Here is a 14,785-nt window from a genome sequence, read left to right as displayed (position 1 = left end):
AATATACTATAAGTCCCACAAAGTACAGTGCAGTGCAGTGAAATAAGTGAGTAAACATTCAAATTGGGTAAGTAAATTATACATATAAATAAATGTTATTAAATATAAATAGACAGGTTCGAGTAAAATATATGTTACAAAATGTTAACACAGATTGTATTTTTTTTAAATACAAGATTATTTATTTTCAGTTATTGTGTTTACATATTCATTTTTCAACTAAATACATGCTAATTCTGTGTCAATACAACATTTAAAAAATCTTCCTCTCCTCTCACATATATATAAATCTACAGCAATGGAAAAAATATTTATAGATAAACCCCGTTCTATACTAAGATTCTGCTTTGGAGTAAAGGAATTAAAAGCATTAGAGAATACCATCTCTTTTGACTTCTGTGTGCTACTTATTATTAATTAGTCATTTAGCAGACACTTTTATCCAAAGCGACTTACAGAGACTAGGGGGTGAACTATGCATCACAACTGCTGCTGCAGAGTCACTTACAATAGGACCTTGGTTTTACGTCTCATCCGAATGACTTATTACAAATGTCTTTTTTAACACAATTATAATATTTAGCTGTAAGTAAATGTACTACCTCACCTTTAGAACTGTCTTTGGGAACATCCCTAGTTTCCTATCTGAATGTACTATAAACCCACATGTTGTGTAATCGATACATAGAGCCCAGGAGTTAGAGAGAATGCTGTAAAAGTCTCCGGGGTATAAATAATCTTGTCACTTGTGATATAAATATATAAAATGATGCCCAAAGCCGTTTACAGATCAGCCATTCAAAGCACATATTTTCATTTCTAGAAGAAAAATGATAATTTTCTTGAAAATATGAGAATTGATCATGATCAATGTAAATTAATAAAATGGTAATTACATGAATCATTCTAGAATTTGAAGAAGATTATCATTATAAAAAATAGATGCAACTTGATTTTTTTTTTTTCTATAGTACAAATACAGCATCTCTGTATATATTGATAAGGTGCTTAGAAACTGATTCAGAGTAGACCAAAAAGTGCTGTATAAGGTTATTGATTGGTAAACATTTCTTAGACATTTAAGGTTTATGACATCACAGCCACCTCGCTGGGAACGGGTATTCCATTTGTCAAAATGGATTTGCTACCCAATGGTGTTAACATCTTGCGGAAGTACTTGTGCCCACGGTGGTCAACATCGTCAAAGACATATCCTGGTGGTTCCTGAAAACTTGCTGGACATAAATCTGGTTTCTTCGAAGTATATTCTGTGCGATACATAGTACCATCATAAAATGGAGCCAAACTTCTCGTGACAACATTTTGAGGCTTGAAGCTTTGTATTGGGTTTAACTGATGAGGGATATAATGAGCTTGAAAGGTTGACAAGCCATCAAACTTCCCAGTCGGTATTCCCATTTCTTCCTTGTTCTTGATCATCTCTTGTTTACGTACTTCCCATTTCCTGAAGTCTTCTTTCATGGTGGTGTTTCCCTGGAATGGTACACTACTTCTCCTTCCACGGGAGATTGGCCTTTTTGGAATAAATGGTTGAACTTTATGCCCAACGTAATCCATATTGGACGTAGTGCTCAAATCCATGTGCCCTTCTGGAGTGACGTATTCAGGTAATTTATGGACCTTAGGCAAGGTGACAGGCCATTGCTGAAAGCGATCACGGAACTCAGTGCTACCATCGAAACGGGCATCTGACATAACCTTTGAGAAATCAGGTTTGCAGCTCTTGGAGAGCTCCCCGGGCAGGCCCTGAAAATCACACCGATGGATTGTGAGATCTTCGAAAGGTTGATCACTAGGTTTGTAATCTTCTTTGGGTTTGACAAACTTTGCCCCGAGCTGATGAGGGATGTAGGAAATGCGATGACTTGTGAGGCTATCAAAGGGGGCATCAGAGAGCCTGGCCATATTAGGTGGTTTAAAACTTTCTCTGGGAACAAGGCCTTTGGGAGCAAAATCATTTTGGAATGTAGTAAGATTTGCAAACTTTGATGAGGAAGGACGGTAGGATGGTTCTGGTTTGGTTGGTTCCCGCTTTGAGAATTCCCATGCTCTGAAATCATCTTCGAAAATAAAGACATGTTTTAATTATTCTTTATTTATAGTGTTAAAGTATATGCATATATACTGCATTTTCCTTATGGTCACCAAGCTGATACAATACAATATATAGTGATATATAGTATGGTATTTAATAATAAAACAAAACAAAACAGCACATACTGTACTTCCTATTTGCATTTGTATTTGCCTTCATACTAATACTAAAACATAACAGCAACACATTTTAGAGTTCATTCAATAGGCATTTACAGTCTTATTAAAATAAAATAATTAAATGTAACACCTTTGTAAGTTGGCATAGTGTCCAGTTTCGCTCCAGTTGCATGCAGTCTTTCTTTTGGCCTGGCAGCTACAAACGCTTGCACCTTGTATGGGTTGTAGTCCATCTTGTAGGTAGTACCAAGGTCAATGTGACCAGAACCCGGCTTATACTCCTCTTGCACACGGCCAGGACGACGTGTTACTTCAAACGGAATGTAATCTGATCTGTAAAATAGAATTATGATCCCAGATGACAGAGTCAACTGTGTCTTTCCTTCACGCATCCACATCACTACATCTGTGCGATTACACATTTAAAACTTTATAAGCGACATGCAGGCTTATAATGTATGTTTAGAACCAGCAGCCCCCCACTGTATTAACAGGACGTGCGTATGCTGCACATCCCCCAATGCTCATCTATTGTATATGGCTGAGTTAAAAGGGAAAAGAAAGCTGTACTTGAAAGTGGTGGTTCCGTCCATGAGATCCCGACCTGCTTTGTACTCTTGTTTGGGTTTCATGCTTTGTCGAGGGTGGACACCCTCATACTCGGGATACTTCTCAGCATATTCAGTCACACTGCAGGGCTGCTTGCTTTTCTCAAATAGCCCTGTTGGCTGATGTGCACAACGGTGGCGCCTATTAAAAACACAGACATGGAGAAACAAAGTTTCATCATTTAAAATATGAGTTTGCTGCCCTACAGGCTAATGAAGGCAGCTGATACTGTTCTGTACCTTCAGTTTAAATCTTTGGTAACTCAACGTGACATGCATGAAGGCTTCAACTGATGGCTTCAATAATAAAGCAACCACTATAAGTAATACATTTCCAAAAATAAATAGATTTATAGGCAACATATTTATAACATCTAAACCAGCTGAATCTGTGTTGGACTATTCATTGGAAGGGCACTGATTTGCATATAAGCTGTTTCCAAAGCAGTCAGGGTAAATGTGTTGTCCTTTATCTTAAATCATAGCCTGCCCTTCATCTGTCCTTGAGCACACACTATAATTCTGCACTGAGTTCCTCACCATTATTACAAATCACTCTCAAATGAAAATCACCATTGTGTCCCTGTTAAGAGTATCTATTGATGAGAACATGATTATGGCTGTGTGCAATTCACTTTGACTCTGGTAAAGTCTATTTAACATGTGATGACACTATTTCACTCCCTGTGCAACAGCTATTAGGGACTATAAGGGACAAAGAGATTATAAATTGTCACGCTAAGGAGAGGTAAGAAACCGGTTATCATTAAGGAATGAAAGGGTGCTGTTCAGGTTGGTACAGTACACTATTTTAGGTCTGATTGCCCTTCAGCTTTTGAATTCCCTGTAGCTTCTCTGATCCCTCATTAGTATGAGTTCTGTTCATCACGGTCATGGCAACTCCTGCCAGGAGAGGCTGGGTTTGCAACAGCTTTGGGCTTCCTCATGGTGAGAGCCAGGGTCAGCACTGAGAAAGGGGTTCAGAAGCTCTATGTTCTATTCCAGAAAAGCCCAAAGGCTTGAGCCCTCTGTTACCAGATGGAACTGACACCTGGCAATACGCGATCCGCGTCCAGTAGCCTCAAGTGCATTAGTTATCTAGTTATCTTTCCATCTTAAATTCCAATTCTCAAAAACAGTTTATTTATTTATTTAAATTATTTTATTTTTTTCCAGAAATTGGGGGGCAAGTAAAAACCCCAGCCATAACTGTTTGCAGCTCTTGTTGTATTTGAAAACAATACTTATAAAAACCCCACAGACACTGCAGTTTCCACAAGGCATACACCTGCGTTTGTATTCTAGCTTGATCCAACAATTATACACTTCACTTGCCTTGGCCATCAGCTAGAATATTACAATCAACACAATTGCAGTTTCCACTTTAGCCACTCGGGAGCGTAACTGCAGAACCAGATCAAATCAGAACAAGAACATTATGGGGTCCTCCACTAACCATTATGGACCGGCTGCTGATTGATCATTAAAGATGAAAATACAAAAGGATGTACTTGGTTCTAAAGCATCCAGTTATAATTATCCTTTGATTTCAAGAGCTTGCCTGTGACTCATGGTTTGTGTATTACTTGCTGTGGTAACCAGTTCAACAAACAAACTGCTGTGGCACCTTGTCTCTTAATTACCATCCCATTGAAAGTATTGAGAAATCAATGTACTGCAATACATTAACAAGATAATTGAGATTGTTATTTGTAAATAAAAGTAATTGCTTGGCTTGCCTATCTGCTTGCAATTAAATTGTATCTAATAAGGTATGCTATAGTACAGTATGGCTTTCTGCTGGCTATATGCCATTTAAGGCTTCCACTACCTTCTTTTCCATGTAATAAACATTTACTAGTTAGCCACAGTGTAATGACCTCGACTCATTTGAGTGTTGGTTAGAACCAGTCAAGTTCATCCCACAAGCTCAGTGAATATTTACACTCATGTTTATTCATTTTAGGAACATCTCTCCCGCAAATGAAGTATAAATGTATAAAAGTTTTCTGAAACTGAAGAACTATAAACCACTACACTATTTACAAACACTACTAATACTATGATTGGTTTAGAAAAATACACTTTGTTCAGAAGTTTATTTTGCAGTGTTGTTAAGAGTTTGTGAATAACAGTATTAAGTTATGAATGGAGGGCAAATAATATCATGTTAGCTAACAGCAAACTTCCCAATCGGATTGCAACGTCACTATACTTCTTGGCAAAGCCTAGTGTTTACTCATCACTGTGAATAGCTTCACTATACAATGCACTGTACTGTATTATAGGACCTTAGCTCGACTCATACGAACGACAATCCCTTGGTGACGTTCCTTAGCAACCAAATCCCATTTGAAAACACTGCTAACTTTAAGAGGTAATATAGAAAACAGACTTCTTGGCTTCTTAGCTTCTTATTAGCTTCTTGTTTGGAATAATGAAATAAATATTCTCATACTTAAACTATCATGTATTATAACTTCCATCCAACTTTAAATATAATCATTAAAAACAAATTTAAAAAATCTTAATGTAACAAACTAGGATTTTCTATTTTAACAGTTTTAATATAATTGTTTAATATCATAATATAATTGTTTTGTAAAGTGCATGTAAGACAAAACAATGCACCTATTTTTGGACCAACTCATTCATGCTCACATTTAAATGGGGTAATTTACCATAATATTGTACCCTGTTACTTTTATGAATATCTGTGCAAATGTGCGCTTTCCTGTAAACTACCATTTTGCATGAAGGATCAGTAGAGATTCTAACTAGTGATTACTATTATTATTATTATTTATTTCTTAGCAGACGCCCTTATCCAGGGCGACTTACAATTGTTACAAGATATCACATTATACATTATTTCACATACAATTACCTATTTATACAGTTGGGTTTTTACTGGAGCAATCTAGGTAAAGTACCTTGCTCAAGGGTACAACAGCAGTGTCCCCCACTGGGGACTGAACCCACAACCCTCCGGTCAAGAGTCCAGAGCCCTAACCACTACTCCACACTGCTGCCCTGGAGATTCAAAGTAAGCTCACAGGATAAGGCCACAGAGCGAGGAAATGCTTTTAAAATTCCACTCAGTTAATAGAAAAAAAACCTAAATAAAACAAATCTTAATGTTAAAGGTAACCTTTATACAGTTATATTGTCTTCAATAGACCAGTGACACTAGTGTATCTTATTCATAGCTCTATAGCATGCATTATCATACTGAACTTCTTTTGCATTGCCCCATAATAATTATATCAGTATGGCTAGTTCTTGACTTTGTACTTATGCATCTATTAATACATGTTTTAAAATACATCACTCAGATTTAGTATGCTTTGTGTTTTTGTTATTTTGTTATGATTTTACATTTATTAGGGTGGTAATATTTATAAATATTGGCATGATCTCAAATAACGTAATCAATTATTCTCTAATACATTTTACTCATGCATTTGCTAATAAATAGATGTGTTTCCATATGTATCTGAAATAAAAAAAAACGGTGCGTTATCTGTGCAGTTAGATTACAATGCAATGAATAAAACTCACCCACAGTTACAGAGTTCACATACACATTTGCGCGTCATTTTTCTTGTCTTCGTGTACTAAGATGTTAATATTATTCAAAACAAACTCAGAAAGCTGCATCCCATCACCTCCTTACTGCCTTTCCCTGTTGCTCTCCGCTCAGATAAACACCTCGAGCGCAGTAACTGAGCAGTTACTAGGGAAGCACAGCGTCACATAGCAACTTCATAGCATCTTAGCAACTGCGCAAGGTTTTTACCAATGCGTCATAGGGTTAAAGGTTAAAGGCTATAAGTAAATCCGCGACTTCCGGGATTGTGAGAAGCAACGTGAGTTGTGTTTTTTGAAATGTGTGTCATTTATATAATATCAGTTCATAGGGCGCGAAGCATGTTTTATTTTTATTTTGAGTTCAGTAAAAGTAAGAGTCAGTCTGCCAGTAGGTGTCTGCTTATTCTTGTACGGTACACCGTGGATTAATACGGTATCGATTAAATAGTTACATTGTCATTTTGTAATGGCAAGCAACATTTTCGACTTCGATATACAGAGTGAATTTAGCACATCAGTGATATCACACTGTATTTTATTAGAATGTACACCAAAAGACAAGATATTGATCATGCTTCATAATATAATGAACCAGTAATATTACAGATCTAACAAAAAAAGGACAAGGTTTATTTCTTTATTATTATTATTATTATTATTATTATTATTATTATTATTATTATTATTATTATTATTATTAACATTTTCCTGTGATCGGTGTTATTCTCTGATTCCATCGGTTTGGGGAAGTTTCTGAATTCTACTGTACTTCTCATCGGCTAGATAAGATAAACAGAATGTATCAGCTTTACTAAAGCCTTTGCAGTTGTATTTTGTGTTCTTGTGTGCTGGAGTCTAGTTCCCATAAGCCTGAAAAGGACCAATGATGTGACACACCAGTATTCTATAGGATCCTGGATGTATAATGATATTCCATATTTACTATAAAAAAAACAAACAAAAAAACAAAAATAAAAAAAAAAACACAGATAAGCAAGTCTGAAATAAAAATGAGGTCTCACATTATGCTTTGTTATTCTAGAAAAATCACGTGGGACTTAGACCTTTCAACTGTTGGCTCCACATGTAGGTAGAGCCCTTAAGGAAATATATATATATATATATATATATATATATATATATATATATATATATATATATATATATGTATACAATGCCAAAATATATTGTAATTTTAGTCATGAGGTTTTTACTTCTCTTACATGCCTATTTGTTGTTGTTTTATGCACTTCTATGACTACCAACCACTTACCAAACATATTCAAATAAAAAACAAGTAATATAGCATAATGTTTTATATATTGTGCAATATAATGAGTAATATATTGGTATATATTGCAGAATACATTTTGTAACCTTCAATATGTTGAAATACATTAATCAGTATATTACATTATATTTCTCAATGTGTGTAAATGTATTTATTTTTCCGTAAGTCATATCCAGGGCACGGTTTTCCACTGGCCTGCGTCAGGCATTTACTATGGGGTTGTCTGCTTTTTGCCCACAGTGTAAAATATAGGCCATTATGTCACATCATTGATCTGGAATCATGAAACACAAACTGTGGCCTGAAGCAACTAGGATTCTACCAGAAAGCTAAAGCCATGCATAGACCAATGATTACATCTCAGTAGTGGAGCCGCAGAACTCATAATTATTAAAATAGTTAACATCTTATGCAGCATTTTGCATTTGTGGTTAATGTTTCATCTTGTACTGCTCTTATGTATGTTTTGCAGACAACCAAATATGGGGCTCACAAGTTTGGAAAAAATCGTTGCACTACAGAAAAATACATCAAACATCAGGAATATATGCATTTTAGCTCACGTGGACCATGGTAAGATCACTGCACCAGTGACAACTGAACAACTGCTGTGTACCTTGGGGGCTGAGTCTTACTAGTGAGTGGGATGACTTAAGTCAGAATATTATAAGCCAATGGTGGTAGTTCAGAATAGACAGGAATAAAATATACCCAGTTATTCTGCAACACAAACAGTGATACTCATCTATGATACTCACCAGTCTTTGAAAAACAACACATGTAATAATTTGAGAGCGTAGAGTTTAATCGTGTGTCTTGCTTAGCTAGATACACCATTAAACTCCCTCACACCACACACACCAAATAAACCTCTGTTTTACTTTTGTAGGAAAAACAACTTTGGCAGATTGCCTTATTGCCAGCAGTGGCATTTTTTCCAGTCGGTTGGCAGGAAAGGTGGGTGATGCATTTAATATGATAACGTTATATGAATGCATGGAGTTCAAATACAGGGAACATTTCAGCAGGCCAGATCCAATGAAGACGTGTAAGAGAAACGTACAGCAACGTACAGTTCTTTCATGCATATTGTTGTAGGTAAACTTAACCTGATAAGTCTTATAGTCTAGTCAATTTTGTAATCAAAGTAGTGTACTGAAAGTCATTATATTATTAAATATTGTGTAAATGATTGTAATTTGCCTAAGCGCTCACATTTCTTGTGATCTCATGAAAGATATACCCACAATATTATTGAATCAAATAAAGTTTCTATCTCTAGTCTATTTCTTTCATGCCACATGATGTAACAATATACAAACTTCAATACAAAATTCTCTTAACAAAAGATTGCTGGCAAATACCAAGCAAGGTAGCATGGCTTATTTAAAAGAGAAGGAACATCAATAGTAAATTATGGAAAACCCTGCAGGACACCCTGTTTCACATGCAGTATCTCACGACAGCTAGCCAAAAGTGTTTCTCTACCTTCAATCACCTAGTAACATATAATCTGCATTAATAATACAATCAGTACGAATTTAAGTGGCTATGATTATTTGTATACCGGAAATAAATATCAGAATTATCTGTTTACATGCAGGAGAATTTCATATTCTACATAAAGACAGACCTACTTAGAATTCATTCACTGAAGCAAGCAAGTGTCTTGCACATACTGTATATTAATGTATTATTAAGCTAGCACCACTTTTTAACAGCTCACATATCATACACTTTTTCAAACATACTGTATGTTTTCAGATGTTAAAGATAATGTTCTTCATCTGTACAAAAGATGCCATTTCCTTCATGATAATGGAATATCATTGTGCTTGCAATACAGCCAGTAAAGACAGCTATTACTGTGTGCCACAAAAACAACTATTTCACTTTTAAAGCTGCATGAAGTATGTTGTATGTTTTTGGTTATTGCAGTTGAGATATATGGACAGCAGAGAAGATGAGCAGATACGAGGAATTACAATGAAGTCCAGTGCCATATCGCTGCATTTTACAAGTGGTAAGTCTGAGCAAAAGTTCATTTTTGATAGTCTTGATGAAGCAGAAAAGTACTAGTAAAAACTTGTGATGATGAAGGGCAGGTATATTGACGGTGTGGTATGGGATTCATCCAAAAAGCCTTCTTGTTTCAAAATAAGCTAGAAGATTTATTTACAGATTGGAAACGATTGCTACAGTATATTAATGTATTGAAATGTCACCTGTTAGGTTAACAATTACCAGGCGGCAATCGACGGCACTACTTTAGACTAAGCGTATTCATGTTTCATTAAGTTTCTCATGAACTCTCAGAGGTACGGTAGACACAGAATCAAATCCGAAGGTCGTTATTGACTTGCGATTGATGGTTTGCTTACAGACGGCAGTGACTACCTCATCAACCTCATAGACTCTCCGGGCCATGTAGACTTCTCTTCGGAGGTGTCGACGGCGGTGCGGCTGTGCGACGGGGCCGTCGTGGTTGTGGATGCAGTGGAAGGAGTCTGTCCTCAGGTAGGGGAGCTTGTGTGTATATTATCAGCAGTGACTTTCTGAGGTGTGTCTGTTCTCGCTAGATCACTGCACGGGGTGCTTTAGTATCCTCGGGCAAACCGTAAGACACTAATGGTCATGACCTACTGAAAATGCAGTGACATTGAAATAGTTCCTAAGATTGCTTTTGTTAATCATGCCAGATCCTGGTAACGTGCGGAATGTTTAGTTTATTGTTTTGCTGTGTTACTATACTGCGGTAAAGACAACAGGTTACATTAGGTGTGTAAAGGTAAGTCTTTTTGTAGTGAATTAGCAGTACCATGAATTATATGCTGTTGTCTTCCCTGTGCTGGGTGCAGAGAAGTTTGATGTTATTTTCTATTGACTAATTAACTCTAATTGCGTTGGAATGTAAAATTGCAATTTTCTGTTTTTTATTTTGTTTTTTCTTTCATTTTTTAGATTAATTACATAGAATAAGAGCATAATACAAGCATAAATATAGGCGCCAGTGGGTAGGAAGGTAGGGTTTTCCGTGTCAATAATCTAAGTGTTGAAATAGTTTTCTAAAAGAACTAGAATTGTTATGTCAAAGGTTTTGAAATGGAAATTAAGCGCATGCTTACTCCTGTACAGTTAGTTCTTTTCTGTCACGCATGGGATAGCAAATCATTTCTAAGGGATATCAGACCGTGGCAGGTGTGCGCAATTGTATTATCCCTGCCCTGCCAACCAGTCATCCAGAAGTTGTTTTAAATAATGCCCCTTTCTGCTTTTGAAAGTTCTGTACTGTAAAGCAGCTTGAGGCTTGCTGCAATATCCCTGCTTGGAACCCTGTGTTGAATCATTTCATAGCACAGTAGCTTTCTTCATTCTGCAACACAGAATCATTGCAATGAACTCTTTTAGTCCATTTTAATGATCTATAAAGTATTTGAGGCAATATTATGCAACCTTGTGACAGTGTGCCCCGCCCCTGTGCATATCTTTGTGTTTCATGTTGTCTGTTACATGTGGATATAATGGTGCACGGGATATAAATGGGTCTGTGTAGCACAAGTGTTTTAAAATGTATATTTGTATTTAGGCACAGGGATTGCACAATCACTCCACGTGCAGATTAAAGTGGGTATTAATATGGAAGCACGGGGAGCACAATTAGTTACCATGCAGATGTACTGAGATTCCAGTTGAATGATTGATTAGCAATCGAGTCTCGGTACAGCTGCATAAGAGGCACGTTTCACTCACTCGGGGTTGGGTGTTCAGGGAGAAAGAACGGGAGAGAGAGAGAGAGAGAGAGGAGAGAATTTAAAAAGTAAAATAACAATTGCTTTCATGCTGAAGGGCCAGCACGATACTTGTTGTGTGTTTAGTGTTCATCCCCTGTTCGTTAGTGTATGTCTGTTTTGGCCAACGTGCCGTTTGTTTTGCCTACAGTGTTTTTCATTTGTTCAAACCTTTCATTTTGTTCACCAGTTGTTTATTGTTATTAGAACGTGCAAGCAAGTGCATTCACCATTTCACTCACCACTCTGTGTGTTTCTCTTGTGGGTCTGACGTCACTGCTCAGGCCAGCTTGCCACAAACCTGTATTCTTTCAACATTACAGACATCTCTTTATGTAAAAGGTTAATCTAGTTAGTCCCAGTTGTACACCAGCTGTCAAGAAATTGTTGAATTGATAAGTCATAAAACAGAAATATTTTGGATGTGTGTGTAGCATAAATGCTAAATATTTTTCCCTCAGACGTGCTCAGTGTTCATGTAATAATGCTGGTTATGCAGTGGGTCTGTCCACCTACAGAACTAGATCTCTGTCTTTCTTTTTCTTTTCAGACACAAGCCGTTTTAAGACAAGCTTGGCTGGAAAACATCCATCCAGTCTTGATTATAAATAAAATAGACAGACTGATAGTAGAACTCAAACTCACTCCACAAGAGATCTACACTCACCTTCAAAAAATCTTGGAACAGGTATGATTATTTTTTTCACAACACAGAATCTCAAATGGAAAGTTCTGATCATTAAAACCTATGATGTACATTTATAACTGATTGACAATTATCGGGAAAGGTCATTTGTGAAAACACCCCTATTGCTTTTGCTTATGCAACAATGCATACTCTTCCAAAGCTAGCAAATTAGACTAAATCATATTTGGGCAGTACAGGCTTGAGAGACACCCTTAGTTGAGAAGACAGGCCTACTGGCAAGACTGGGACTATATTCCAACATAACAGACAATATTTTAAACTTTGGAGTCACAAACTGCAGATTCACGGTTAAGTTTTGAGAAAACAGCAGGCTGAAAAATGTGTTTGTAACATTTAAAATTACAATTGTATTTCAGCCTTGAGTGACAAAAATAAGGTATTTCTTCTGTTTTGTAATGGTTACAAAAGTTTATGGCCCTGTTACAATAAAATATTGCCTGAGCCAAAGCCAAATATTTAAAGTTGAGTTGTTCATGGAAGGCAAAAGGGTAGTACAATGAAAGTGGACTGATGAGGTTTAATTAATAATGAACGTGTTGCTTTATTTTTAGGTAAATGCAGTCACTGGGTCTCTTTTTACTTCCAAAGTTTTAGAAGAGAGAGCCGAGAAGGATACAGATTCCCAGGCGAGTTCTGACAGCACCAGTGGAGAGCAGGTCTATGACTGGAGTGCAGGGCTGGAGGAGACAGATGATTCACACCTGTACTTTTCACCTGACCAAGGGAACGTGGTTTTTGCCAGTGCAATAGATGGGTGGGGCTTTAGGTAAAGATCTTCATCTAATTCCTGAAAGAACTTTTTTAAAATAGGTTGCAAAGAATCTCAGTGAAACTTCTTTTGAGTCTTCTATATTTACTGCTCATGAGGTGGAGGATTAGGTTTGGTTTGTTTAGGAGATCATGCTGTTTGTTAGTGACTTGTATTCTTTGAGATGTCTATAGTTGAGGTGAACAGGTTTAATCACTTTAAAATATAGCTGAACATGCAGTATGTATACTGTCCACTAGGTGGAGCCGTGTCTCTGTTCTAGGCAGTTAAATGAAACCTTACACCTTTTTGAAAATAGTGTAAATATAAAATACTCAAAATCAAATAAAATGAAGGTCTATATTTTTTTCTGAATTGGGCCTTAATTTAAAATGTAGTGTTTTTTTGTAACTCTAAAAACCTGCAAGTTTCCCAATATTGCACCTTGCTGTTACAAAAGCCTAGCAGAAAGTGAACCTAGCAGGATGAATATGAATGGGATTATTGACTTTATGAGACTTCTGTCAGGAAGTCGTTATGATTTTAATGATTATAGGGGATGCACAGATGTAATGCAGCATTGTACTACTGCAAATATAGTACAGTGAAAAGTTCAATTAGTTACAAGGGCAAGTGAGGCACTGTAATAGCTTTCATTTAGTTTAATAAGGCTTCAGTGCTTTTAGTAATACGTATGCATTTTTTTAAATGTGGATGTTATTTGGACAAAAACTTTGAAAAATAATGATTTCAGTTTGCTCTTTTATCTGACAATACAATAGGATGTGTTAATGCATCTCAAGTGGGGATTCACAGGTAATTTGCATCTGGATTATCATTTATCAGATATGCAGATTACACTTTGCTGCTGTCTGTCTAGAAGTCATGTTCAATGTTTACACCAGATACTTCAAACGAGGGCAGTACAGAATGTGCAGAAATGGCCTAAATAGCACTTGTGTGTTTGTAGCACAATTACATAATGACCTCATTAAAAAGGCTAGACCACTTAGATTTGTGTGATTAAAGCTGCCTGTTCGCCTGAAAAGAGAGCAGGTCAGCCCTTGTTTAAACAGGGGCTCTGATGATGTGCCAGCTAAAGTTTTTACAAAGCATGTTTGGCAGGGCTGTTGCATCTGCACTGGAAAAACAATGGCTGCAGTATCTTAATTAAGATATTGTTACTTGGGTTAACCATATGCAGAATGCCACAAAACTATATTTCCAGTGACTTCTTTTTTTTTTTTTCCAGCGTACAACAATTTGCCCAGCTTTATAGTAAAAAAATGGGTATTAAGGCTGAAGTGCTGCTCAAGACACTGTGGGGAGATTTTTATCTCAACGCCAAGGCAAAGAAGATAATGAAGGGAGCTCAGGTAATGATGTACTGCATCTGTCCAAGTGACTGTTATCACTGTCTGTTATCTATTATAGGAGATTGGTGCCTGACAGTCTCTCCAGTGATGTTTTATGCTTTGTGGTGTAGGTGCCGCACCATTAAGTCACTCATTTATGTGCAGAAATTAGTAACAGGGTTGGGGGCTGGAATGTTGTTCTGTTACAGTGGGAGCAAAAGCATAAAGGGTAGTTGTAACTTGTCCACAAATACAAATTCTGTTTTGCAACAGGCAAGGTCTACTTCAGTTTATCAAAAGGACCCAAAAATAATGTGTTCCAACCCTCAGTCTTTCAATTTATGCGCATCGAAATAGTGAGGAAAAACTCATTTAAACACAACAGCATGTGCACCATAAGAAGCTTTTTCGTAGAAGCCCTTGAGTCTCACACTGAAACAATACCAACCCCTGAAAAGCA

General features: G+C 36.7%; 2 protein-coding genes across 3 annotated transcripts in view; one reads left to right on the top strand and one right to left on the bottom strand.

Annotated features, from left to right (window-relative positions):
• Positions 1-55: 55 nt before the first annotated feature.
• On the bottom strand, positions 56-6,582 carry LOC117428030 (stabilizer of axonemal microtubules 2-like). The gene is made up of 4 exons (XM_034907199.2): positions 6,405-6,582; positions 2,806-2,985; positions 2,366-2,568; positions 56-2,081 (listed from the first exon to the last, which is right to left on the bottom strand). The coding sequence occupies exons 1-4, from the start codon at positions 6,440-6,442 to the stop codon at positions 1,087-1,089; spliced, it is 1,416 nt and encodes a 471-aa protein (XP_034763090.2). The 5' UTR covers positions 6,443-6,582; the 3' UTR covers positions 56-1,086.
• Positions 6,583-6,650: 68 nt separating this feature from the next.
• The window catches only part of LOC117427754 (elongation factor-like GTPase 1), a 65,388-nt gene continuing 57,253 nt past the window's right edge, over positions 6,651-14,785 (top strand). The window contains exons 1-8 of one of the 2 annotated variants that reach the window (XM_058995346.1): positions 6,651-6,712; positions 8,198-8,298; positions 8,615-8,682; positions 9,664-9,748; positions 10,109-10,242; positions 12,064-12,201; positions 12,774-12,988; positions 14,223-14,346. In XM_058995346.1, the coding sequence (XP_058851329.1) occupies positions 8,208-8,298; positions 8,615-8,682; positions 9,664-9,748; positions 10,109-10,242; positions 12,064-12,201; positions 12,774-12,988; positions 14,223-14,346 (855 nt within the window). In that variant the 5' untranslated portion in view covers positions 6,651-6,712; positions 8,198-8,207. Of the gene's footprint in view, positions 6,734-8,197; positions 8,299-8,614; positions 8,683-9,663; positions 9,749-10,108; positions 10,243-12,063; positions 12,202-12,773; positions 12,989-14,222; positions 14,347-14,785 lie in introns of both variants that reach the window. The other variant, XM_058995347.1, reaches the window with a different exon arrangement.

This window comes from Acipenser ruthenus, chromosome 21 (assembly GCF_902713425.1).
Source record: "Acipenser ruthenus chromosome 21, fAciRut3.2 maternal haplotype, whole genome shotgun sequence".
In the NCBI taxonomy this organism is placed as follows: domain Eukaryota; kingdom Metazoa; phylum Chordata; class Actinopteri; order Acipenseriformes; family Acipenseridae; genus Acipenser; species Acipenser ruthenus.
This window is presented reverse-complemented; position numbering and strand designations above follow the sequence as displayed.